General features: G+C 50.1%; 1 protein-coding gene across 1 annotated transcript in view; it reads left to right on the forward strand.

Annotated features, from left to right (window-relative positions):
- The window catches only part of LOC149521180 (basement membrane-specific heparan sulfate proteoglycan core protein-like), a 63,214-nt gene that overhangs the window by 31,130 nt on the left and 5,609 nt on the right, over positions 1-26,475 (forward strand). The window contains exon 5 of the mRNA XM_089774368.1: positions 17,882-18,204. Coding sequence (XP_089630494.1) covers positions 17,882-18,204 — 323 coding nt within the window. The remainder of the gene's footprint in view (positions 1-17,881; positions 18,205-26,475) is intronic.

Here is a 26,475-nt window from a genome sequence, read left to right on the forward strand (position 1 = left end):
CTGCTGTTATTCATCCCCTTTACTGATGAATGAAGCCGACTTCATGAGTTTTCTCTGGGTAAAACAGATATACAGAGTAAGGCGGATTTATGGTGGTGTGGTAGTTTGTGGTTGTTAATGGTTTAAAACTATTTACCCCAATTACTATAGTCCCAGGGGGGCTGCTGTGTTCGTCTGCAACTTTAAAAACAAGGCCCAGGCCTGTAGCACCTTAGAGACTAACAAATGTATAAATAGCATCATGAGCTCTTGTGAGCAAAACCCACTTCCTCGAACTCTGCTCCCCTGAGGAAGTGGGTTGTGGCCATCAAAGCTCATGATGCTTTATGTGTATTAGTGAGTCTCTAGGTGCGACAGGAGGACGTGTTGTTTTTAATGAACAGTTATTGGCTTGACCACATTGAAGGAGCTGATGGGAGGTCCCAGCCCCCAGCCACATTTCACCCTCCTCTTCTCTTCCTACGGCCGTAGCAGAGCAGAGCAACCAGGGCTCCAGCTGGAGGCAAGAGGCTGCCTGTGGGCAGCAGGATACCCGGGGTGCTGAGTGGGGCTGTGCAGGCAAGAGACAAAGCAAAGGGAGGGAAGGGGACATGGGGACAGCTGGCAGCCCTGGGACAAGCTCTGGGACCCTGCAGGATTCCACCCTTGCAACACATTTCCTGAGACCACCCTTCACTGGGTGTCTAGGGCAGGTTCACTCTGTACCAGCTGCTCCTCATCCCAAAGAGAGGAAGGAAGGTCCAGCTGTTGTTGGACTGGCTGGGAACCCTGGGGATGGGGGTTCAACTCCCTGCTGTGCCCCTGGGGCCTGCGGTACTTTTCCCCTCCTTGTTTCCATTCTCCATCTCCACAATTTGGGAGTATGATGGATTGGAGGAGAGCTGGCTAGCACCGGTCACTAAAGTGTTAAAATCAAGTAACTAGCAAGTGTGTTGGCAGGGGGCCAGAAGAGCCAATGGGATACAGAGCTGAAATTGGAATTGTATATAGACACCTGATCTGCTCTTCCTTTGTGTCTTCTAAGTTAAGGGCTGCAGGGACCAACATGCAGTCATCAGAATCACCATGCCTACCAGGAATTCGGGGCATGGAAGTGCACTGAACCAGGAAGGGATCACGAGTCGTGATCTGGGCAATTTTCCTTGTTTTAGTTGTTTGGTTAAAACTTCTCTGTGTGAATCCATCCCCTCCCTGGCCCATTCACTATCTCAGAGCTTTATCCAGAGATGTTCTCTGTGTTTTTAATTTGTTTTACTCCGTTGTTCTGTAACACTTAGTAACCAAGTATGCTTCATTAAGTATTTCTTTTTGTGTTGTTAATAAAATCATTCTTTTTAAGGTGATGATTTGATTCCTGTGTCCTGGGAGATGACAAGAGGTCTCTGTGTATGTGCCTGCTAGCCTGAGAGGTCAGCTATCAGAGAGACAGTTTGTTTTCTCCACTTTTTGTTTCTTTTTTCCCCATGCTCCTTTGTGGCAGAAGATCTTGGGGAACCCCTGGGGAATAAATCCAAGTGCTTCCTTCCTGGGTTCAAGCAGAAAGGGGTTTCACTTGGTGGTGTCAGCTGCCCCCCAAAATCAGTGAATCTGTGACTCTGGGGAGTTATGGTGTAGAATCATAGAATCATAGGACTGGAAGGGACCTCGAGAGGTCATCGAGTCCAGCCCCCCGCCCTCAAGGCAGGACCAAGCTCCGTCTACACCATCCCTGACAGATGTCTATCCAACCTGTTCTTAAATATCTCCAGAGAGGGAGATTCCACCACCACCCTTGGCAATTTATTCCAATATTTGACCACCCTGACAGTTAGGAATTTTTTCCTAATGTCCAATCTAAACCTCCCCTGCTGCACTTTAAGCCCATTACTCCTTGTCCTGTCCTCAGAAACCAAGAGGAACAAATTTTCTCCTTCCTCCTTGTGACACCCTTTTAGATATTTGAAAACCGCTATCATGTCCCCCCTTAATCTTCTTTTTTCCAAACTAAACAAGCCCAGTTCATGAAGCCTGGCTTCATAGGTCATGTTCTCTAGACCTTTAATCATTCTTGTCGCTCTTCTCTGTATCCTTTCCAATTTCTCCACATCTTTCTTGAAATGTGGTGCCCAGAACTGGACACAGTACTCCAGCTGAGGCCTAACTAGTGCAGAGTAGAGCGGCAGAATGACTTCATGAGTTTTGCTTACAACACACCTGTTGATACAACCTAGAATCATATTTGCTTTTTTTGCAACAGCATCACACTTGACTCATATTCAACTTGTGGTCCACTATGACCCCTAGATCCCTTTCCGCCATGCTCCTTCCTAGACAGTCGCTTCCCATCTTGTATGTATGGAACTGATTGTTCCTTCCTAAGTGGAGCACTTTGCATTTCTCTTTATTAAACTTCATCCTGTTTACCTCTGACCATTTCTCTAACTTGCTAAGGTCATTTTGAATTATGTCCCTATCCTCCAAAGAAGTTGCAACCCCACCCAGTTTGGTATCATCTGCAAACTTAATAAGCGTACCCTCTATCCCAATATCTACATCATTGATGAAGATATTGAACAGTACGGGTCCCAAAACAGACCCTTGCAGAACTCCGCTTGTTATCCCTTTCCAGCAGGATTTAGCACCGTTAACAACAACTCTCTGACTATGGTTATCCAGCCAATTATGCACCCACCTTATCGTGGCCCTATCTAAGTTATATTTGCCTAGTTTATCAATAAGAATATCATGTGAGACCGTATCAAATGCCTTACTAAAGTCTAGGTATATGACATCCACCGCTTCTCCCTTATCCACAAGGCTCGTTATCCTATCAAAGAAAGCTATCAGATTAGTTTGGCATGACTTGTTCTTCACAAACCCATGCTGGCTATTCCCTATCACTTTATTACCTTCCAAGTGTTTGCATATGATTTCCTTAATTACCTGCTCCATTATTTTCCCTGGGACAGACGTTAAACTGACCGGTCTGTAGTTTCCTGGGTTGTTCTTATTCCCCTTTTTATAGATGGGCACAATATTTGCCCTTTTCCAGTCTTCTGGAATCTCCCCTGTGTAGGAGAAAGAAAGACCCTGAAGCATGGGCCTGGTGCCTGAACCAAAGTTAGCAGGAGTTATTCTGCAAGTAAGAGACAGGCTGTGGCAAAAGTGGGTGTTTTCCCTTAGAGGTAGAATGTTTCTTGGAACTCTAACCTAGCTCACCCTCACCACAGATTACACCCATTCTGCCTTAACGTCAGTGGGCATAGAGAACAGTGGATCACCATCCTCTTTATACTATTGGCTTAGGAGATGGCCAGCATGTCCCCCCTCAGCCATGTCACCTCCAGACTGAACATACTCTCCTCTGGACCCGCCCCAATGTGCCCCCATGTTTCTACACAACTGGACACACCCCTGCAGCTGTGGCCTCACCAGTGCAGAGTAGAGCAGGACCATTATCTCCCTGGTCTCTTCTCATTCATACACCAAGAATGCCAGTAACCTCCTTCTCAGCAGCAGCATCCATGCCCCCCTCCCTCCCACCATTGCTCCTTCCTCCCCAGCAGGGCTCAGAAATCACCTCTGTGCTCTTAGCTCTCCTGGCCTCACAGGCCCCACGACCCAGTCGAAACACAAAGCCAAGCCTGCTGAAGACGAGCACGTGATGTACAGCGAGGTGGTGACAACCCGCAGCCAGAAAGCAGCTAAACAAGAGGGGAATCCCCCTCTCTGCTCCTCTGCATCTTCTCCCCTCCTCAGACATTCACATCCTGAACGCTCTATACCCCAACAGCCCTTGTATGGCATGTAGCAAAGGGCTCACCCAAGTCACTGCTGGCGGAATATTTAGCCAACCAGCATCTTGACAGGTATCATGGAAAATGTTTAATGTTTAGAGTCTACAAAATGGGTGTGTGTGGCTGCCTGCAATAAACTCAATGATCATGTCCATACCCCGTGTTATCAGGTGATATTTAAGTGTTGTTTGTTTAACTGTAAACACCCACACAGTCCAGAGAGAAGTGTGACCAAGTGAGAAATATGAGTTTGTTACAGGAAGTGCGACTAGGTGTGAAAAACAAGTTCACCACAGGAGGGGTCATTTCCTGCCCAGTGAATAAAGCCCCTAGACAGCAGGCAAACAATTGTGAAACGTCAGAGGAGAAAACACTTTGCTGTTTGCTCTCCAGACCCATGAGCTGGAGATGAGCAGGTAGCTTGTCCCATCCTCCTGATCTCTGCAGAAAAGGAATAAAAATCCCTGACAACAAGAATCTAGTTTTTAACCATTTGAATTCTGAAGGGCTAGAGACTGAACTGAAACCGGAGATCACCAGGGCTGCCTCCTCTTTCTGCCCAGGGACAGTTTTGATCAGACAAAAATCTCCGTCGCGCCTCAGAGTCAGGCGGTGACTCATTGCTGTCTATTTGTTTGCCTGTTTTAACCTGCAGATCACTCGCTTATTCCTTTCTCCTAGTTAATAAACCATTAAAGGGTTTCTCACAGCACTGGCCACTGGTGTGGTCTGTGTAGGATCTAGGGAACCAATTGATCTGGGGTAAGTGACTGGTGTTTAGGGCCTGGAAGCAACCAACACGTGATGTGATTTTTGGTGTCAGTGACCAATGTCCCTAGTTCCCGTGTGTCTGGGGGAAAGAGGGACTAGAGAGCCAAAAGGGAATAGCTGTGACTCCATGATTAGGCTGTTACAATGACCCAGGGCTATGTCTACATTCACGTCTTCTTGCACGAGTAATATGCAAATGAGGCTAAGCGTTGAATATCGCTGAGCCTCATTTGAATAACAAATGAGCCGCCGTTTTTTTCAGAAGAGGCTCTTGTGCAAGGAGCATCTACACGGCCCCTTCTTGCACAAGAAAAACCCTCTTGTGCAAGGCCGTTCTTCCTCTCAAGTAATAGGTGTAACGGCATTGTGCAAGACGGCTTTTCTTGCGCAAGAAGGGGCAGTGTAGACAGCTCTGTCTTGCGCAAGAACCTCTTCCGCAAAATGGCGGCTCATTAGTTATGCAAATGAGGCTCGGCGATAGTCAATGCTTAGCCTCATTTGCATATTACTCGCACAAGAAGATGCGAGTGTAGACATAGCCTAGGAGTTCACATTTTGATACTTGATTTGAGAAATCTCCTAGAACCCAGCAGCAGTTCGGGCCAGTGTCTGCCCTGGCTGTGAGAGTTGCTCTGAGGTTGGGACCCATGAGCCGCTTCAGACAGTGTGAAACGCCCACAGTAGCACATTTGCATGTAAGGCAAAGGGACTGTGATGAATGGGAGGGACACTGCCCTGTTCTGGGCAGCCCAGTCATTTGGTAACTTGAATTGCCTGTAAGGGTTAAACCTACATCCTGTGGTGTAGCCCATTGAGTCAGCAGGAGGCCAGGCTGACTCGGGGCAAGCCTCCAGTCCCCAGCCTGAATGGCTGGATGGCTGCTAATTAGCAGTTCAGGGCCAGGCAGTAAACCAGCTGTTAACCAGTGGTCCGGCTGGCTGCCCCACAGCCCGGGCCCTGAGTCAGGGCAAAACCACAACTAAACACTGAGACGGTCTTAGGGCTTCACCGCCGTTCAGGAGCCCAGGTTCAGAGTCAGGGCAAGGGGGCAAATACCCAGGGGAAGAGCAGGGTGATTCTCCAGCACAGGCCTGTTCACAGGTTGAGAGAAGCAAGATTAAGTGTGAACTGTGAGTTTTTCAGGGGAGGGGCTGTGACCTGCCCAGAGGAAAATGGCCCCAGAGATCAGACAAATAATTCTGAAACCATGGAGGAGAAAACACTTTGTTGATTGCTGGCCCTTGAACTGGAGATGAGCATGTGAACTTGTCACCTCCCCTTCACCTCTGGGGGAAGGGAATAAAATAAGAAGATAATTAACCATGCCCATGGAGCACCAGGCATCTTTCTTGAAGTGGGACCCTGGCATCATCTCAGAGGTGAAATCTTTTTCCCCCCAGGTTTTCCACCCTCTTTGGAAATAACTCCCCTGTCCAAAGTCAGTTCTGTCACCCCGAACACACCTTTCTCCTCCGTTTGTTTGTGGTTTGCAGCTCTGGCTGCATCCAGGACTTCTTGAGAGTTGTGATCACGCGCCACTTTCGCTGAGCCCCAGATGATGGTGTCACCCACGGACGTGTCCACCCCAGTAAGACGTGGAGCTCTCCTGGTTCTCAAGCTCTGCCTGAGGCGCAGCGTAAGAGACGGTGTTTTCCAGTCAAGGGGTTAAATGTGCATTGTGTGGAGCTCCCTCCAGTTAATTTTAGCTGCCAGAATTCTGAGGATGGATCCAATGTGCTGAGATCTGGGGCATTTTGCAAACTGAGCTGGGAGCTCTTCTCCGGTGGTGGTTTCTCATGTTCTCTTTTGAGAGCAGTAAGGAGGTCCCTGGGGCTCAGGAGAGGTGTGTCTGGCTGTTGTTTTCTCCGTGTCGATGAGGGAGCTCAGCTATTCCATCGGATCCTCACCACTTTGCATGACTTGCCTTGCCCCATCCTCGCCGGCTCAGCCTGGAATGCATTGCGGAGAGCGAATGGCACGTTCCCCAGGGATGGGCACTGGCTTATCCAAATTGTATGGTCACCGGACAGGCAGCCCCGCACTTGGATCAGGGGATATTCTTGAGTGAGAGCCTCAGAGAGCTCCAAGTGATCTTGTAGGGAGAGCACCTGCTCTCTAGAGTGAGTTTCTCACAAGCAGCCATGAACGGGAGCCAAGACACGGGTGTTATTCAGGCTGATGCTAGTTACCAATGCCCCACCCCCGCCACTGCTGTGTTTGCTCCATAATAACCACGTCCCTGTGTTTGCCTGGGGCCCCTTTAGGTTTTACTTTCACTTTCTCCTCATCTGGCTCAGACAGAATGTGAACCTGAGCTCCTGGGGCCAGTGTCAATAGGAGAAATGTTCCAGTCCCTGCCCTGGGCCGTGTCCAGTCCCGCTCCTCAGGCCTGCTAGACCCCAGTGTGTCTGCGAGACACCTCCCAGCTGGACTGTCTGCCACTGGGAGCACTTGACTTTCTGTGTTTGGGATCTGCAGCATTGAGCAAAGTTTTTGTTTTCCCCTTATTCATGACACGGCCGTCTATGGCAGGAGAGCTGCCAGCCTGGCCACCAAAGGCCACATGCGAACCCAGGAGCAGGTCAGCATTAAAGTCAAGTTGGTCCAGCGAGACCCCCAACCCTGAGCCCTGAGCTTCCCCTCCCCCTTCTTCCTCTTGCTTCCCCCTTCCAGCACCCTCCTCCCAGGGTTCCCCCTCCCCTCTTGCACCCCCTATCTTCCCCTCTCCCACCTCTTTCCCAGTCTCCCCAGAAGTTCATCCCCCCCCCAGTTTTGTTCAATAAACACAGTTTCTGTTTTTGAACATACGTGTCTTTTATTTGACATCAGGAAGGGGGGCTAGGGAGGAGTGAGTGGAAAGACGTGAGGGAGGAATGGGGCATGAGCCCCCAGTGGGGAGGACTGAGGAGGCTCTGAGGGCTCCTAGGGGTGGATGCTCTCCCTCAGGGCCTCCTGGATCCTGACAGCCCCCTGATGGATCCTCCGGATGGCAGCCTGCAGCAAATGCAGCCAGGCTGATGGCAATGACCCCATGAGATGCACCTGCATGCCCAGGAGCAGCTCTGGCTCCATGTGGCCGAGTGCTGTGGTGTCCCGAGTGCGGGCACTCAGGGCACTCCAAGACAGGACTGCTTTGCTGTCCCTCATCGAGGTAGACAAGCAAGCGGAGAACCCTGAGAACTGTCTGTCCGGGGTGGGGGTAGGGTCCCTTTAAGCACGGAGCTCAGTTAGCCTCAGGCAGAAGCCCCACACACTAAGTCCTAACCTGATGCAATTCCGGCACTGGTTCCGGCCAGCCTTAACTTCGGTTCAGGGTCCGCTCAGTGTGGACGCGCTATTTCAAAATAGTAAAATGGTATTTTGAAATAGTTTTTGTATGTTGATGCGTTATTTCAAATTAGCTTAATTCGAATTAACTATTTTGAATTAAGTTAATTTGAAATAGCACTGTAGTGTAGACATGCCCTGAGGGAATGCACTGTCTGGGCCCAGGTGGTGATCCACACTTTCCACACCTGGTTTCTCAGAGGAAGTTAGACCCTCTTGCATTGGGTCTATTCCAGCTCCATTCACTGGTACGTAGCACTTGGGAAACCCCTTCCGGTGAAACCAACTCTGGCTTGTGCTGTCACAGTGTCTGCTGCCCTGCACGTCTGGGGAGCATGTTCTGCAGTGAAATCTCCTGCATGGAGCCTGTTCTCTTTTCACACATCGTTAATGCCACACGTGGGTCTGTCTCTGGCCAGGGGCTCCATCTGTTCACCAAGAGTTTTCTTCACTCTGTGCTTTATTGCTCCATGATGCCATCAAATGTTTACAGGCCTTTAGAAAATGGTCTTTCACGGGATCGTTACTTTTTGACTTGCTATTTTTTTCAAATTTAGTCAATATCTGACTTCCTGCTTTCACTTTGATCACACTTAAAATTGTTGTAAATGACCAAAGCTTTCTGCTCCCTCCCCTCTGACATTTTGTCTCCTCTGTGCCTGTGAATGATAAATTAAATTCAAACGCATGTAGGATTTGGTTTTTTTCAGTTCTTGGTTTGCCACAAAAGTTGGTACAAAGGGGGCCATGTGAGGGGTCAAACAAAAGCTTACTTTCTTCTGATTCTATATATGCTCTTCATATATCTGTTTAATGTCTGTGTGTGGAGTTATGAATATGTACTGTGTATGGAGACTGGAAGTTTCTCTGTATGTGGTTGATCAATGGGCTTAGCCTATGGACATGCTGATTAGCAAGGCTTCAGGGACAACAGGTCTCTTAAGTACCAGAGACCCACCTATGAAGGAATCTAGGTGCCTGGTCAGAGACCATGTGACTCTCTCCAGCTTGGGAGAAGCTAGGGGGGGATATAAATTGGCCATGTGGCCAACTCCATCTTGTGCTCAGCTCAGCTCTTCATCCCAGATGCAGGATTGCAGGGATCAACGACCCAGAAGGAATTGTGGACCCATCCTGACATATGATGTACACCAAGGACTTTTAAGCCAGCAGTTATAACATCTCTGCTGTGAGCCTGCATCGAGAACTGGGAGATTTGATGCATGTAATGTATGATACTTTAACAACCTTACTCTTGTGCTTTTCTTTGTTGTAGTAATAAACCTTTAGATTTTAGATTCTAAAGGATTGGCTCAGCGTGATTTATGGGTAAGATACAGAGTGTAAATTGACCTTGGATCTGTGGCTGGTTTCTTGGAACTGGACAGAACTTGTTTGGGGAAAGTGACATTGGGTTCTCAAACCTCTGACCTGTGTATGAGGCCTGGGGTCATCTGGGGCATGGATATTGGGGGGGCGTTGGAGGGGTTTTTCTCGTGAGGCTTCTGGCTGGCCAGGCATGCAGCTGAAAAACTCTGTGGGACTGGTTCATGGCCTGTTTGAGAAGGTCCCCAGTCTGGGGGCTATAGAGAGCCCCGAGTTTGCAATTATCCCTGAGCAGACACCCTCAGCTGTGCCCAGACCTGGCCCGGTCTGTCAAAGGGGTTACACCAAGAGATGGGGTATCCAGAAGTGTTGGCAGAGAGCCAGAGAGACAATGGCAAGAGAGCGAGAGATTTTAATAAAAAACCATGTTCCTCCTGCTGTAATTGTTGTGTGAGTTCAGAGCATGGGCTGGGCAAGAGATGGACTGAGCCAGGATTTTTCTGTGATATCTATGCCTAAGGAAAGACTAAACCTTGGAACCACAGATGTGAGTAGAACAGGGAATATTCAGTTAGACGCAACCATGTTATTTTGTTTTTATTTTATGATGTGGTTGAACTCCTCTGTGCTTAGCCCTTGTGACCCCCGATGCTAACTGAATCCCAGGGAAGGAATATCTGTGCTTTTAACCTGCCTCTCTTTTGTTGCTCTGTAAAAAGTAGCAACCAGATCTGTCTTCTTTGTTTTGTTAATAAAATCACTTTATAAGGACTATGATCTGATTCCTGTGTCCTAGAAGGCAGGGGGTTGTGTGTGAACGTGCCTGAAATGGAAGGTCAGCTGTTAAGAAATTACACTTTGATTTCACGCTCTGTCCTGAGGAAGGTTTGAGGAGCTTGGGGTTACCCCACAGTGAGAAGTTCTGAAGTGAGTCACCTCAAGGGGTTTTGCATTTGGGTGGTTGCAACTTCCCCCACACAAGGTCAGGAAATCTGTGACCTTACAGTGTTTTTTAAACAGAAGTTTTAGTGGCAGGGATTGAAGGTCTCTTGTCGGCCCACAACTTCTGCACTCAAAGTCACAGAGCAGGGAGCAGCCTTGACAAGAAGCCTTTGGTCTTCTCTGTTGGTAGCTCTCCTTTTGGGTGCAAACACAGGAGTTCTATTCACAGTGCGTAAAACCCAACAAATAGTCTGGTAGCACTTTAAAGACTGACAAAGCATGTCGATAGTTTCATGAGCTGTGGGATACCATCTACACACATGTTTTGTTACTCTTTAAAGTGCTACCAGACCATTTGTTGTTTTTAAGTTCATCCTGTACTGACTAACTTGGCTCCCTCTCTGAAGGTTTTATTCACAGGGCTGTCAGTTTTGCTCTCATTCACAGCTTCCGACACCATGTCATCATCGTGGGGTTCATTAAATAACGAACCAGCCAATAAATAAATGGCCAAGGGAGGTTGTGGAATCTCCATGACTGAGGATATTTAAGAGCAGGTTGGACAGACACCTGTCAGGATGATCTAAATGGTGCTTGGTCCTGCCGTGAGGGCAGGGGATGGGACATGGTGACCTCTTAAGATCCCTTCCAGTTCTGTACTTCAATGAGCTTATGAAAGTGAATGGAGGTTTTAACACAAGACACTAGAGAGCATCTGTGGTGATCTGCTGGGCACAGCTACCCTGGGATCTCCACCCCAGCATCCAGGGCACATCTCTAAACTCCCCTATTCCCTTAGGAGGGATCGACTCTACATTTTATTCTTCCACAAACATATTAAATTACCCTCTGTTACAACTTGTTGCTTATTCTGTGTCTTGGAGCTGGCGGTGGGAGGCTCCTTCATCCTCATCAATATCCTCATCTTCCCCATTGCCCACTGCTGCTCCTAGAGCCGGGGAACTGCCTAGTTCTGTGAAGGGCCCTTCATTCTGTGCCTGGGATTCTCCCCACAAGGTGACCCCTTAGGGCTAGAAACACCCGTCTCATTGTGGAGGAGGAGACCCCAGTCTGAGAAACATCCACAGGGTCCGAAGAGACGTGGGAGGGTTACAGCTGTCGTGTCACAGTCCAAGCCCTGCAGTGACTGTGCTATTGAAAATGGAGCATTTGAGCTGGGTCACAGTAAAGACTGTCCCAGGTGGGAAACCACCCCCAATGTGTTGCACCCTAAGGCCAGTAAACTAAACTCCAATCAGAACAACTCTCCCTCCCTCCCTCCCTGGGATCCATAATCTGTAGCCCTATTCACACTCACCTGGGCTCTGCAGGATCATCATCTGGTCCTGAACAGACCAATCACTCCAAGGACTCACTCCCAAGCTCAGCAGCCCTGCTGCTCTGTCTGTAGGAGAATCCCGTCCACCATTCCTAGGGGCTGACCCAGGGCACTGTGGTGAGAAGCTAAGACCGTAGATGCCTCAGAGCTTCCTTAGATGCTTTTGAATCTTGGATTTCCTCTGGGCATGTCCCCCTTGGCCCTCCCCAGGCTCTTTCCACAGAGCATCTCTCCAGACCTCACCTCCAGCCTCCAAAGACACCCAGAGACCTTCTCCCTCATCCTCCATCTCAGCTGGGCTGCCCCCTTTCTGCTCCCCTTCTTCCCCCAGCCCTTTCCCAGCCAGGCTCCAGTTGGACATGGCCTGGCATCCAGGTCCTGTTCCAAGAGCAGGGTCAGTCCCATCGCATGGGGTCAGGGTTTGGGGACTGGAAACCCACACGAGCCCCGTCTCTCGCTGTCTGTGCCAAAGTTCCCTGCAGCCCAGCAGAACTTCCCAATGTTATTTTCAAACACATGGCAGGGCCCCAGCTGGATCTGGGCCTGGCTGGAGAGTTGTCACCAATCCCCCGCTGGGGTCAGTGTGTTGCGTCTCCTGCAGTCGATGGGGCCTGGCTAGAGTAACTCAGCTCCATTTCCTTTACCCCAGCTGCATCCCTGTCCTAGCCCCAGATCTGTCAGTCAATAAGTACTGCTAGTTTAGCTCCTCCCCCAAGTATCAGCAGTGGAAAATTGGCATCCATCCCCCACACGCCCTGCGCAGCGAGCACCGAATTCGGTCAGGCCGCCGAGCTGAGCGGTGACCACACCTGAGGCTGTGACTTCCTCTGTCTGCATCAGAGGGGAGGGTCCCATCCCCCCAATGGAGAGACTGGGCCAGTAGCTGAGCTGAGAACCCAGCTCCCAGCCCAGAGCCACCGGCTCAGCATGGTGCTGCCTCTGCTCCTGCCTCTGCTGGGTAAGTGCCCCCCTCAGCTCCCAGCCCCACTGTGTGTCTGTCTGGAGACTCCCCCTTCACTGCCTATATCTCTTTCTCCTGCCCTTCCCCCCCCCCCCCCACTGAGCTCTCACCCCTTCTCTGCTCGTCTCTTCCAGCCTTGCTCCAGAGTTTCCCGAGGCCGGTGACCCCCACAGGTAATAACGTCTCCTGGCCTTGCTGAGATGCTTGTGGTGGGTGGGAGGACTGAGTTGGGAGTGGGGGTGGCGGTGGGGGTGGGGATCCCCTGTCTCCCACATGAGGTGTCTGAAATTGCAGGGAAGGGGGATTCCCAGGGGCTCCTGTGTCACCCTCTGGTTGGGTCCAGCTGCCCGTTCACAGGCATCTCCAAAGAAAACTGCAGCTGCAGCTCCCATCCAGAGCCACGTCCATAGGGCAGAAGAGCAACCCCAGCTGATGGCTACTGAAGCATAGTGAGCGAGGGCTGGACGGGCCATGGATACTGAGCTCCCACCTCCCCATGGCACTGAGCGCCCCTGGGCAGGGCCCATCAGTGTGGGGCTGTGTGTGAAGGGGAGGGGTGTCTCTCTGCTCTAGCTCTGACCTCCCACAAAGGGCTCAGGGCCAGGGGCGCAGACCCAGCACCACCGGACACTTAAAGCAGGTTTTGCAGAGACCCCAGAGGAGAGGCGGTGAGTGGAAAAACTCCCCCCTCCCTTCCCCACATTGGGACAACCCTCCTCACTTCTCTGCAGCACCTTCTAGCTACTCCTGGGGGGCCTGGGGTTGAAGCATTGGCAGGAACCGCTGTGCCCCTTTTGGCCTCCTGCTTCCCCCAGAGTGTGGGATCTGGAGCTGCACTGGTGGGTGAAGGACCCTCTCAACCTGGATGCAGAGGGGGCAGCCTGTGGACACTGAGACACATGAAGGAACCTTTCCACCCAGCTCTGCTCCTGACACCCTTTGTCTCTGCTGGGACAGGCCGATTGTGTCCTGATTGCTCCTCGGCTAAATCCCCTTCCCAGCCCCTCTGTTCCCAGGCGGGGAGAGCAGCATGTTGGGGGGGCAGGGCAGTGACATTTGAGGTCACAGGCCGTCGGGTGCAGGGGTGAAGATGCAGACAATGGGGGGAGGAATTTGCCCAGTTGTGCAGAAGGAAGGTCCATGTTACAGGCTAGGTTCCAGGAGTTGAGACAAAGGAAAAGCTTGGGGGGAGAGGGGGGGAAGAGCACTAAATCCTTGCCCAGAAGTTCCGACGTGGGGAACAGACACGTGACAATGGAAGGTTCTGCAGGTGACCAGACAGTGATTCAACATGTTCCGGTTCCTGGGAGCAGGAGCCGCTCAATTTCCAGCTGGGAATGAACTTCGGGTTTTCATCGTCAGGGAAGAGACATAATGGGACACAAGAGAGAGAGAGAGAGAGAGAGAGAGGATCAGGCCGGGGTGTATTTGTTGTGGTGCATTTCCCAGCATGGGGGTAGGTGCAAGGCAGTGAGATGTGTCTGGTTTGTGTTTCTATTTCTCCAGGGCTGATCTCATCTCACTTCTCATTTTCTCCTTGTTCCATCCTGGCCTCTCCCTCTCCACTGGGTCTCTGTCTTTGTCCTAGCTCCTCTGCCCCCTCCTACCCTCTGGAGGAGAGCTGGCTACATGGTGCATCCCCCTGGGGAGCTGTTTGCACTCAAGTGCTCCCCTCCTCGCGGTGAGCAGGCTGGGGGATACAGATTCTTCTTCCAAAAAGGGCCCCATGGCCCCAGCACACTCCTCCAGGATACTGCAGGGCCCTGGCTGGAGCTCCCAGCTGAGAAGGGACGGGCTGGGTCCTACACCTGTAAATACTGGAGATGGGGATCCAATGGAGCGCAGTCATCTAGGTGGAGCAGCTCCGTCTCCATCACAGTGACAGGTGAGCCCCTGTTTCCTGGTATGTGATGGGTGGGTCACTGGGAATCTCAGGCCCATCCCGACATGTCAGCTTTGTCCCTGGCTGTGGTCAGGGCCCCTCGTATTTCAAACATGCCGTAGTGAGCTTGAGGTCCCAGCTCATCTTCACTGGTGCAGGGCACTGCTGCAGGGAAGCTCACAGCACTAGCATTATAGTTGGGCACTGTCTGGGAGACCCTCAATGAACATTGAGCCCTGCAGCTTCCTGGATTGTCCATTCTGATTAGTGTCAGGAGAGGGATTGGTCACTGTCCTGTTACCCACCCCACTGCTGGCACCAACACCCCAGTGGGTGAATGGGTGAGATCCCAGCAGGGGTCAAAGGGCTGGAGCTTCCCTGGAGTCACTGGACCAGGTCCGAGCTGGAGTGTGGGAATCTCCCCTGGGGCACCCAGAGCTCTGCGGCATATGGCTGCCTCCTGTTGTTAGTACCTGGTATCCTGGTCTGTGCCTGCTGGGGGCAGCTCCCTGACACCCCTGGTCTCAGCTGCCCAAGCCCCCCTGCCTCCAGCCTATGGCTGAACTGGCCTGGGGAGGAGCTGCCCCCTCAGGTACTCAGCAGAGGAGGCTGGTCCCACTGGGTTCCCGGCAGGGAGATTTCTGCTGCTCAGTGTTTGCATGGCCCCATGGGGATGTGGGTCCTGGGCACAGAGCTGAGACTGGCTGGGGTCTGTACCCAGGATCCCTCCCTCCTCTGCCCTTCCCTGGCTTTTCCCCTGCCTCTGTAGGAACTGTCTCCTCCCCTGGCCCCCTTTTGTCTTTTCCAGCCCCCCAGCTCACCGTGTCCCCATTGCAGCCTGTCTACATCGCTGGAGAAGCCGTGACCCTGACGTGCTCAGCTACTGGGGCACCTGATGTTTCTGGGATCCGGTTCTTCAGGGATGGGCAGGAAATCCACTCCAAGAAACTCCCCTCCCCTCAGGACAGTTACAACCATCCCCTGCAGCTGTCGGGTCTGTCTGGATCACAGGCCGGAGTGTACAGCTGTGAATTCTGGAAGACACTGTCTGGGCGACAGCTCCTATCAGAGACAAGCAGCCCCATCAACATCACAGTGACAGGTGAGTCCCCCTTTCTCCTGCTGTTTGCTAGTGCTAGGACAGGGTATCATCTCATGATGCCCAGGGTGAGACACTCAGCTGCGTCCCAGGGCCACCAGGTGCTTTTGAATCCCCTGCTATAGCACTCCTGGGCTCCTGGTAGGTTTGGGGAGAGTTGTTGATGGAACTTTTGGGTACAGCGGGTCCCAGCCCAGAGAAATATTGGGAAACCTAGTCCAGCCATGGCCACTGGTGTAGGGTGATTGAAGTACTGCCATCCCAGGTGACAGAACAGTTCTAAGCCCCGAAGCCCAGCTGCTTCCTTCATTATTACCGTCACGAGATGGATCAATTTATGGCCTCTTACCCACTCCCGCATCAGCACCAATATAGCAGGGATCCACTGCCCATGTGCACTGGATGGGAACACGCTACGCTGAGGTGTTGACACCCAGGGATGAAGGATCCCTCTGAAACAACTTCTATCAGAGGTTCCCTGGTCCCACCGCCGTGATTGGTTCATACTCACAGCTGAGGCAGAGACTGGCTATCCCTGACGTCTGTTGTGCACTGGGTAATCCAGTCGACCCAGCTGATCTCAGAGAGAGGCCCTGCTTCTCCTTGGGTAATATGTGGACCAGGGTTGGCAAATGCTAAGAATGATTTTTAAGGACATACAGAAAAAAAATATACAAACAAGGGAACTTTATTTATGGTCAGATTCTTACGTAATGTGAAGATGCTTGAAAAGGAGAAATGTGAACATCATTCAGTGTTATTATTCTGTGAGGGGAGAAGGCAAAATGACCCCCAGAGAGCAATAAAACAGCTATGTGAGACCATGGCTGACCAAATCCCTGCTGCCGTGGCAGGCACAGGGCAGGTAGCTAAGGTGAATTAAGGCACCAGGGGTTACTTAAGAAGTGAGGCTATGTCTACACTGGTGGCTCCTTGCGTAAAAAATTCTTGCACAAGGAGTCCTGCGCAAGAACACGTCCGCACTGCCATATGAGACGTGCTTTTGTGAAGAACGCCCATGGCAGTGTGGATGCGTGGCAGGGGTTCTTGCGCAAGAAAACTCTATAGCTAAAATGCTTTTTGCGCAAAAGCTACGCTCTTTTCTTACACGTGGAAGCTGTCTTGGCAAGAGCTCTTGCACAAGAGAGCTTACACTTGTAAGAAAAGAGCGTAGCTCTTGTGCAAGAATCCGTCTCTTACCACGCCGTACTGTACATCTCCTTGCGCAGGAGCGGGTGGGCAGTGTGGATGCACGGCGGATTATTGCACAAGAGCAGCCGTTCGTGCTCAAGAAGCCTCAAGTGTAGACATAGCCTAAGGTATGAAACGGAAACCTGTAGCCCATCAAGGACCATCTGGAACGCGTTAAAAGCCTCCGCTTTAGTCAGTTAAGTGGTACACCAGGAGTAGTGGGGGGAAGATGCAGGACTGCAGACCAGGAACTGTAGAGACACAGTCAGGTCCATGAGGGAACCCCCTGCAGGACCAGATGCAAGGAGCAGGGAGAATGGTCTTTTCACGCCCCAAAAGTCTGAGGGCATGTCTACACTACAGTGCTATTTCGAATTAACTTAATTCAAAATAGTTAATTTGAATTAAGCTAATTTGAAAGAACACATCTATACACAAAAACTATTTCGAAATAGCACGTCCACACTGAGTGGATCCTGAACCGAAGGTAAGGCTGGCCGGAACCAGTGCCGGCAGGGCATCAGGTTAGGACTTAGTGTGTGGGGCTGCTGCCTGAGGCTAACTGAGCTCTGTGCTTAAAGGGTCCCTACCCCAACCCCGGACAGACAATTCTCAGGGTTCCCTGCTTGCTTGTCTACCTCGATGAGGGACTCCACTATTTTGAATTTATTTTGAAATAGCGGTTTGCCTGTGTAGATGCTATTAAAGTTAATTCGAAATAACTGCTGTTATTTCAAATTAACTTTGTAGTGTAGACATACCCTCAGGGAGGAAAACCCCTTTTGGAAGGAGAGAGGCTGAGATGACGGATCCAGTCTGTTGCCTCCAGACCTGCAGAGACCACTGGAGGCTGGGAGATTTTCCCACTCTCATTCCCTCCTGCTAAAAATCAGACTGTGGCTTGCTCCTGAAGCAGCGGGATCAGACTGAGCTGTGGTGAGCCGGTGAGGGGAGCTAATCAGACAGGGAGTTGCCATATTCCCCAGACAGGGAGATACAGCTCAGCATCCCTCTGCCCTGACACACAGGGCCCACTGTGTGAACTTAGGAGCTTTGTGAGAATTCCTATGTCACAGCAGCCCATGTTGTGTGTGATGGGACAATTCCCATCCCTGGCCCGGCCCTCGCTCATGTCCGGGGGAGCCCCTCACAGTCTTCAGGTGAAATAAGAGTCTCTGGAGAGACAGCCCAGGTCAACACTGAGTACACAGAATTGTGGGCACCATCTTCACTTACTCACCAGTCCTGTCCCTGCTGCTCCCCACAGATCCCCCTCCCCAGCCAGTGCTGAGTGTGGATCCCCCGTCTGGAGCGGTGAGTGAAGGGCTCCCCCTGCTCCTCACCTGCACGGCCCCAGGGGACACCGGCGAGAGGAGGTTTCATTTCTACAAGGACGGAGTTGAGTTTGTCCCCAGGGATGCAGGGTCTGAGATCAGCACCATGGAGCCCGGCTCCCGCTCTGTGAAGGGCTCTGTGCTCAGCATCCCACGGGCCAGTCCCAATGACAGCGGGGAATTCACCTGCGGGTACGAGGACAACGTGAGTGGGAGGTGGGTCCTGTCCCTCGAGAGCCAGGCTGTGAACGTCACCGTGAATGTCACCAGGACAGGTGAGACACTCCTAACTCCTTCAGTCAGTCCCCTGTACTGTTCCCATGGGAGGAAACCTATTGTGGGAGTTCTGCTGGGAAAGGGAAGTTGGATCAGGTGGCAGGGGACACGTGGAAATAACATCAAAGTGGACACTCAAATCTCAGAATTCCCTGCACCACACACACACACACACACACACACAGTGTCCGAGGGGCTGTTCTTACTGGATTGATTCATCCTGTGCCCATTGTAGAGATGGGGAATGGAGCCAAGGAGAGGGAATGTGTCCCAGGGGACTTGCAGCACAGCAAGGAATTGAACCCCCATAGCCTGTGCCCCAGGCAGGCCCATAACCCCTGGACCTTCTCTCCCCTTTTGGCATGAGGAGCAGGATGCTACAGACAGTTTGTGCCATGGGCAGCAGAGAAGGGTTGTCACAGTGTAGTTGTTGCCAGGGCAGATTCCTGCAGGGGTCCCACACTTGTTCCATGGAGGTCCAGCTGTTCTCATTGGTCCTTCCCTACCTTTTAGTTTGTCTCTTTTGTAAGCAGCAACGCAGAAAGCCCAGGAGATTGTGCTGATGACAGGTGGGGTCTTGCTCTCAGCTGGAGCCCTGGCTGCTTTGATTTACTACTGCTGCAGGAAGAACAGAGGTGGGTGAAAGGTGGCTGGGGCTGTGATCTCCCATTTACCTCCATGATGGGGTCTGGCCAATAACTCCTCTTTCATGAGCAGTGTAAATACCTATAAAGCACCAGCAACCACAAACTACTGTACCCCTATGTGGGCATAGAAACCAAATCTCAGTGGCTGTGTCTAGACTGGCCAGTTTTTCCGGAAAATCAGCCGCTTTTTGGGAAAACTTGCCAGCTGTCTACACTGGCGGCTTGAATTTCCGCAAAAGCACTGACTTCCTACTGTAAGAAATCAGGGCTCCTTGCAGAAATACTATGCTGCTCCCGTTCGGGCAAAAGTCCCTTTTGCGCAAAGCTTTTGCTCAAATGGGCCAGCTTAGACACTTCAGATTTGTTTTCCGCAAAAAAGCCCCGATCGCGAAAATGGCGATTCGGGCTTTTTTGCGGAAAACCGCGTCTAGATTGGCACTGACGCTTTTCCGCAAAAAGTGCTTTTGTGGAAAAGCGTCCGTGCCAATCTAGACGTTCTGTTCCAAAAATGCTTTTAATGGAAAACTTTTCCGTTAAAAGCATTTCCGGAAAATGACGCCAATCTAGATGCAGCCAGTGTGTCTGGCCCAAGATGCATTTAGCACCGGTCAACCCTCCACACAGCCCTAGTCAGACAGGAAAGAGGGAAAAACCTGCACCCCCTGTGAGTCGAGAGAGTCAGTGGCACCTTCCTTCACTTCCCATCCATTCCTCAAATCCATCCCTCAGATGCAGCATTTCTCACGGCCTGAGTTTATGTTGAATTTGGAAGCACCAGGCATTGCCACAGCATCTGAGCATCCCCAGAGCAACAGGCTCCATATCACGGGCAGAGAGTGAGATGTGAAAGCGACAATATTAACAGGACTGAGGTGGCCAATTCTCTTGGGATCCAAGCTCACACGGGAAGTGGGGGGCAGAGCTGAGAATCTGAGTTTCCCCTTGTCCCAAGCAAGAGCTCTGGTCTGTGGGCCCAACGTCTTCTTGGGTTGTTTGGGTGAGTTATTGGGGTTGTGCCCACAGGGCTGGGTCATGGCTACACAATAACACTGTGGTGAAAGATGAGTGTTAAGGTTATTGGCTGTGGTTAGGGTTACAGTTAAGCAAGGAGTTAATTAATGTAAGACGTTCAGACATCTATATGGCTCTGGGCTGGGGAATATTTATTTATGTATTTTCACCATGTGCCCTGGTAGAAGCCGCAGACTCACACACGTACTGAAATCAACACTCACAAAGCTGAGTTTGCCTTCTGCTTTCTCAGGGTCACACACTGGTCACACACTGGTGGAGTCATTCCCTCTTGCTGCTCCCCACTTCAGCTCCATTCTCCTCTGGTTCTGTTTTAGTTCCAAAGTCTTTGAAATGCACCAGGGGATCTGCACCCAGAGAACACGCTGGAAACATGAATCCCGGTCGTCACAATAAGCGACCGAAAGCCAAAGGTGCTGGAGTGGAGCAGGCGGAACAGGTAACGGGAATGGATTTATGGATTCAACCCCCCAGCAAAATCAAGCTGCCTTGTAACTGCCCGGCCAGAATCTTGTGCCCAGTCCTGCGATGCAGCTTCATGTCTGGGGCGGGGCAGGCAGAGAACAGCCCCAAATGGAAGCTGCCCGGGGTTTGTTCAGGCAGGAGAAAGGGTTGAGATGTGGTTGTCCCTTCCCCATCACTCCAAAATTCTACAGACTCCCAGAAACGTAGGGCAGGGCCAAGACAGCAAGTCTTCTAGTGTTACCCGCTGTGCTGAGGTAGCATTAATTAAACCTTCAGTGCACACTGAGAACAGCCGGTCACTGTCCTGTTTGGAACATTGTCTCAGAAGGGTTGTTCTGTCCTTGGCTTTCTCATCTCCTGACTGAACAGGCCCCAACTGTGCACCTGTCACATGGGTCGTATTGTACAAACATCTGGTCAGTTTGGTTGCTTTTCTCAGGGCTCTTTGTAGTTTGTCTCCATCTTTCCTCAAGAGCGATGTCCACGCCTGAACAGGAGGGCTGCGTCTAGACTGGCATGATTTTCCGCAAATGCTTTTAACGGAAAAGTTTTCTGTTAAAGCATTTGCGGAAAAGCGTGTCTAGATTGGCACGGACGCATTTCTGCAAAAAAGCCCCCATCGCCATTTTCGCTATCGGGGCTTTTTTGTGAAAAACAAATCTGAGCTGTCTACACTGGCCCTTTTGAGCAAAAGCTGTGCGCAAAAGGACTTTTGCCCGAACGGGAGCAGCATAGTATTTCCGCAAGAAGCACTGATTTCAGACAGTAGGAAGTCAGTGCTCTTGCGGAAATTCAAGTGGCCAGTGTAGACAGCTGGCAAGTTTTTCCACAAAAGCAGTTGCTTTTGCAGAAAAACTTGCCAGTCTACACACAGCCAGGGAGTAACGGTAGTCCACGAGGAGTAACGGTAGTTCGAATTAGGATCTTTAATTCGAACTACCTATTCCGTGCCGCGTGTAGCCGCGGGAACAGAGTTCGGACTAAGGGGGATTTAAAAATGGCGGCACCCAGGAACATGCAAATGAAGCCCAGGATATTTAAATCCCAGGCTTCATTTGCAACTCCGTTTGCCCTAATTACCCGACCTAGCTTGAACTAACGAGCTAGTGTAGACATACCCTCAGACACAACACTCCCGTTCATAGAGCCCAGAGAGACGAGAGACATTTTCCCAGCAATTTGGGCTCCTTTTCTACAGTGTTCCTGCCATGCCAGTAAAATTCAATTTATAAAGGTTCCTTTACATTTTCTTTCCTACCTGGTGATCTTTGCCCCTCCTAGAAGGTTTGAGGGCACTGCTCCAATTTTTCTAAGGTCACTTTCACTCTGTCCTCCAATGTCCTTGTAACCCCCAATTTCATAAAGATCCTTCCCAGTGCAGAATTCAAGCACTCAGTGCCCAGGCATCCCTCCTCCTCACTGTTTCTCTGTCCTCCCCCACCAGTGCTCAGAAGTCACCTACGCACACATCGAGTTCTCGACCTCTGCTCACACAAGCCAGTGGAAGAACAGAGCCCAGCCCGCTGCAGAGGCGCATGTGCTGTACAGCGAGGTGGTGACCAAGCCCACCCGGAAGGCAGCCAGATAAGGAAGGAGACACTGTCTGCATCTCCCTGCGTCTCTTCCCCCTCCTGCGGGCACCAATATCTTTAACCCTTCGCACCCCAACAGCCCTTGTGAACCATGTGGCAAGGACAAGCCCATGTCACTGCTATCAGAGTATGGAGCTGTCATGACAGAGATCATGTGAAACCCGCCCACACCTGTGTGCAGACAGAGTTGTGTGTGTGCTGGGGATGGGCTGTGGGTGCAGCTGATACACAAGATGGCCCCAAACAAGGCAATCTGCATTGACGAGTGTACGTGGGTCGAGCTAACGGAAGAGAAGTGAAACTGGCCGGGGTGTGCTGCTGGCACGTCCGATTCCTGCTCTTGCCCTGGCTGCAGGGATTAGCTAAGAACTGACAAGCTCACAGCTGGAGACTGGACCAAGGCACCTGGGGCTGGTTTACTCTGTAGAGTTGTTAGACATATAAAAAGGCCGGTAGTACTTAAATGTTGTGAGATGCCCTTTTATATGTTTCTCCATTAATCTCAGTGATACTGGACACACAGCATGTTACACGGTGATGTTTAATCGTTTGCTCTAACACTCTGAACACCCTCACATCTGGAGAGAAGCAGAAATGTCTTCAGTGTTTTAATTTTGTGAGATGTTTGTGTATTAGTGTCTCCACTGACAGTGGCCACACCCCATGTCCTAGGGTTATTTTTAAGTGTTTGCTCTGAAACTGTGAACCCCCGCACAGCCACAGGATGAAGTGTGAAGTACAGTGCTAGTTTGCCACACGAGGGGCGATTTCCTGCCATTGTAAGAAGGACCCGAGACAGCAGCCAAACAATTGTGCTACATCAGTGGAGAAAACACATTGCTTTTTCCTGCCCTGACCCATGAAGTGAACACAAACGTGAACTTGTCACTGCAGCTTCCCTTGGGGGGAAGGGATTCCCACACGCAGCCAGGCCTAGAATTGGTGTCACCTTCCTTGACACTACAATGACTGGGATCGTGAAATTGGTGGGTTTTTTAAAGATGATGCTAGTTACCAATGTCCCACTCCCACCCCTGGTGTGTTTGTTGGACAGTAACCAGGTCCATGTGTTTGCCTGGGGCCCCTTTGGGTTTTACCTTTGACTGCTCCTCATCTCTATATGCAGATCTCATCACTATAATAAATAAACATTGCCTTGTTGCTGCTGTTGTTGTTGTTATTATTATTACTATTAACATTACTATTATTGCCAATAATAATAATAATTAATTAATAATATATTTCCCCCTTCTCTGCAAAATAACTCCCATGAATACATACACATGAGGGGCACAATTTTATATTCTTGCCTCAGGCCCACAATTAGCTAGTTACGGTGCTGGGGAGAAATGTTCCAGTCCCTGCCCTAGGCCAGGTCCAGTCCCAGTCCTCAGGCCTGCTCGATCCCAGTGTGTCTGTGAGACTCCTCAGCAGATTGGCTGCCACTGAGAGCACTTGGCTGTTCAGTGTTTGGGATCCACCACATTGTGCAAACTGATGGTTTCCCCTTATTTGTGATAGAATTTCCCAAAGGGAACTAGGTGTTTGGGCCCAGGCAGTGATCCACAACTTCCACAGGACTGTCTGCACCCTGTTTCCAAGGCCAGTGTTAGTTTTCATGGCACGTGGGACCCTCTTGGATTTGATCTATTCTAGCTGCATTCACTGGCACATAGCACATGGAAAACCCCTTCTAGTGAATCCAACTCTGGCTTGTGCTGTCACAGTGTCTGCTGCCTGCATGTCTGGGGAGCATGTTCTGCAGTGAAATCTCCTGCACGGAGCAGTTTCTGTTTTCACACATTGTCATTATTAATAACACACATGAGCCTGTCTCTTACCAGAAGCTCTATCTGCTCACTGAAAGTCACAGCTCTGCTGAGTTTCCTGCATTCTGTGCTACATTGCCCCATGATGGCATCTGTTTTTTATACACCTGTAGAAAATTGTGTCTGTCAAAGGGCTCGTTTCTTTCTGAGTTGCCATTTTCTTCATATTTAGTCAGTATCTGACTTCCTGCTTTCCCTTTCGTCACACTTAAAATTGCTATAAATGTCCAAAGCTTTCTGCCCCCCACATTTTGTCTCCTCTGCTCCTATGACTGCTACATTCAATTCAAATGTTTGTGGGATTTTTTAAATTCTCTACAGTATTCTCTGACAGTGTCAGACTTGGAGGCTGCATTTTTGGCTTCTTTGTTTTTCTTAATGTGGTCAAGCTATTTGAGCTCACACAGTACGTGCACAGGTGTGATCGATGGGAGACATAGTGCCCTATTCTAGACATCCCAAATATTCAGTTACATAATTTTCTGTAAGGGTATGTCTACACTAGCTCCCTAGATCGATCTAGGGAGGTTAATGAGGGCGACCGGAATTGCAAATCAAGCCCGGGATTTAAATATCCCACGCTTGATTTGCATGTTCCTGGCCAGTCACCATTTTAGAAATTGACTAGCCAGAAGTAACTGCCCGTGTCTACACGCGGCAGTGAAATGGGATTCTGGAATAAAGCTCCTAAATTGAATTAGGTGGTAAACCTCTTTCCACGAGGAATATCACCTAATTCGATTTAGGGGTTTATTCTGGAATCCCGTTTCACTGCCGCGTGTAGACACGGGCAGTTACTTCCGGCTAGTCAATTTCTAAAATGGCGACCGGCCAGGAACATGCAAATCAAGTGTGGGATATTTAAATCCCGGGCTTGATTTGCAATTCCGGTCACCCTCATTAGCCTCCCTAGATCGATCTAGGGGGCTTACGGCTCTGTAAGGGATTACGCCAAGAGACAGGGGTATCCAGAAGTCTTGGCAGAGAGCCTGGGGGTATGTCTAGACTATAGGCTTTTGTTGACAGACGTTTTGTTGACAGATATTTTTGACAAAGCTTCTGTCGACAAAGAGTGTCTAGACTACATCCAGGTCTGTCAACAAAGTAAGCCGCTTTGTTGACATGACAGTGTGAACGCAAAGGACAATGTAGTTGCAATAACGCCTTCTGTTAACAGAACTCTGTCGACAAAGGGTGTTATTCCTCGCAGAATGAGGTTTACAGCCGTCGACAAAACTGCTGAGTTTTGTTGACATTATGTCAACAGAACTCAGCAGCAGTGTAGATGCAGGTATAGTTTTGTCGACAAAAGGACACTTTTGTTGAGAAAACCCTGTAGTTTAGACATATCCAGGGAGACAATAGCAAGAGAATGAATGATTTAAATTGAAAACTGTGTTCCTCTTACTTTAGTTTTTCTGTGAGTTCAGAGCAGGAGTTGGGCAAAAGATGGAGTAAGCCAGCAATGAATATACCTAAGGAAAGACTAAACCTTGGAACTACAGATGTGAGTGGAACAGGGAGTGTTCAGTTAGACACAACCATGTTATTTGTGTATTTTGTGGTATGGTTCAACTCTGTGCTTAGGCCATGTGAGCCCTGACACTAACTGAATCCCAGGGAGGCGATAGCTGTGCTTTTAACCTACCTCTTTTTTGTTCCTCTTTAACACATAGCAATCAAGTCTGTCTTTGTTGTTTTATTACTAAAATCACTTTCTAAGGAACATGCTCTGATTCTTGTATCCTAGATGGCAGGGCGTTGTGTGTGAACGTGCCTGAATTGGAAGGTCAGCTGTTAAGAAATTACACTTTGTTTTCACGCTCTGTCCCGAGGAAGGTTTGAGGTGGTTGGGGTTACCCCACAGTAAGAAGTTCTCAAGTGAGTCATCTCAAAGGGTTTTGCATTTGGGTGGTTGCAACTTCCCCCAGTGTGACCATACAGTGTTATTTTAAATATAAGCTTTAATGACAGGGTCTCTTTTAGGCCCACAACTTCTGCACTCAAAGTCACAGAGCGGGGAGCAGCCTTGACAAGAAGCCTTTGCTCTTCCCAATTTGTAGCTCCCCTTTTGGGTGCAAACACAGGAGTTCTATTCACAGTACTTAAAAAACAACAAATAGTCTGGTAGCACTTTAAAGACTGACAAAAGAGAGATGGGTTTATGAGCTTTGGGATGCCATGTACATGTTCTGTTAGTCTTTAAAGTGCTACCAGACCATTTGTTGTTTTTTATGTTTATCCTGTACAGACTCACTTGGCTACTCCTCTGAAGCTTTTAGTCACAGGGCTGTCAGTTTTGTTCTCATTCACAGCTTCTGACACCATGTCATCATCTTGGGGTTCATTAAATAACAACCCAGCCAATAAATAAATTGCATATGGAGGTTGTGGAATCTCTATCAGTGGGGATATTTAAGAGCAGGTTAGACAGACACCTGTCAGGATGATCTAAATGGTGCTTGGTCCTGCCACGAGGGCAGGGGATGGGACACGATAACTCTTGAGGTCCTTTTCAGTTCTGTACTTCAATGAGCTTATGAAAGTGAATGGAGGTTTTAAGACAAGACACTAGAGAGCATCTGTAGTGATCTGCTGGGCACAGCTACCCTGGGTTCTCCACCCCAGCATCCAGGGCACATCTCTAAACTCCCCAATTCCCTTAGGAGGGATCGTCTCTACATTT

Source organism: Pelodiscus sinensis, chromosome 30 (assembly GCF_052426305.1).
Source record: "Pelodiscus sinensis isolate ZL-2025 chromosome 30, ASM5242630v1, whole genome shotgun sequence".
Taxonomy (NCBI): domain Eukaryota; kingdom Metazoa; phylum Chordata; order Testudines; family Trionychidae; genus Pelodiscus; species Pelodiscus sinensis.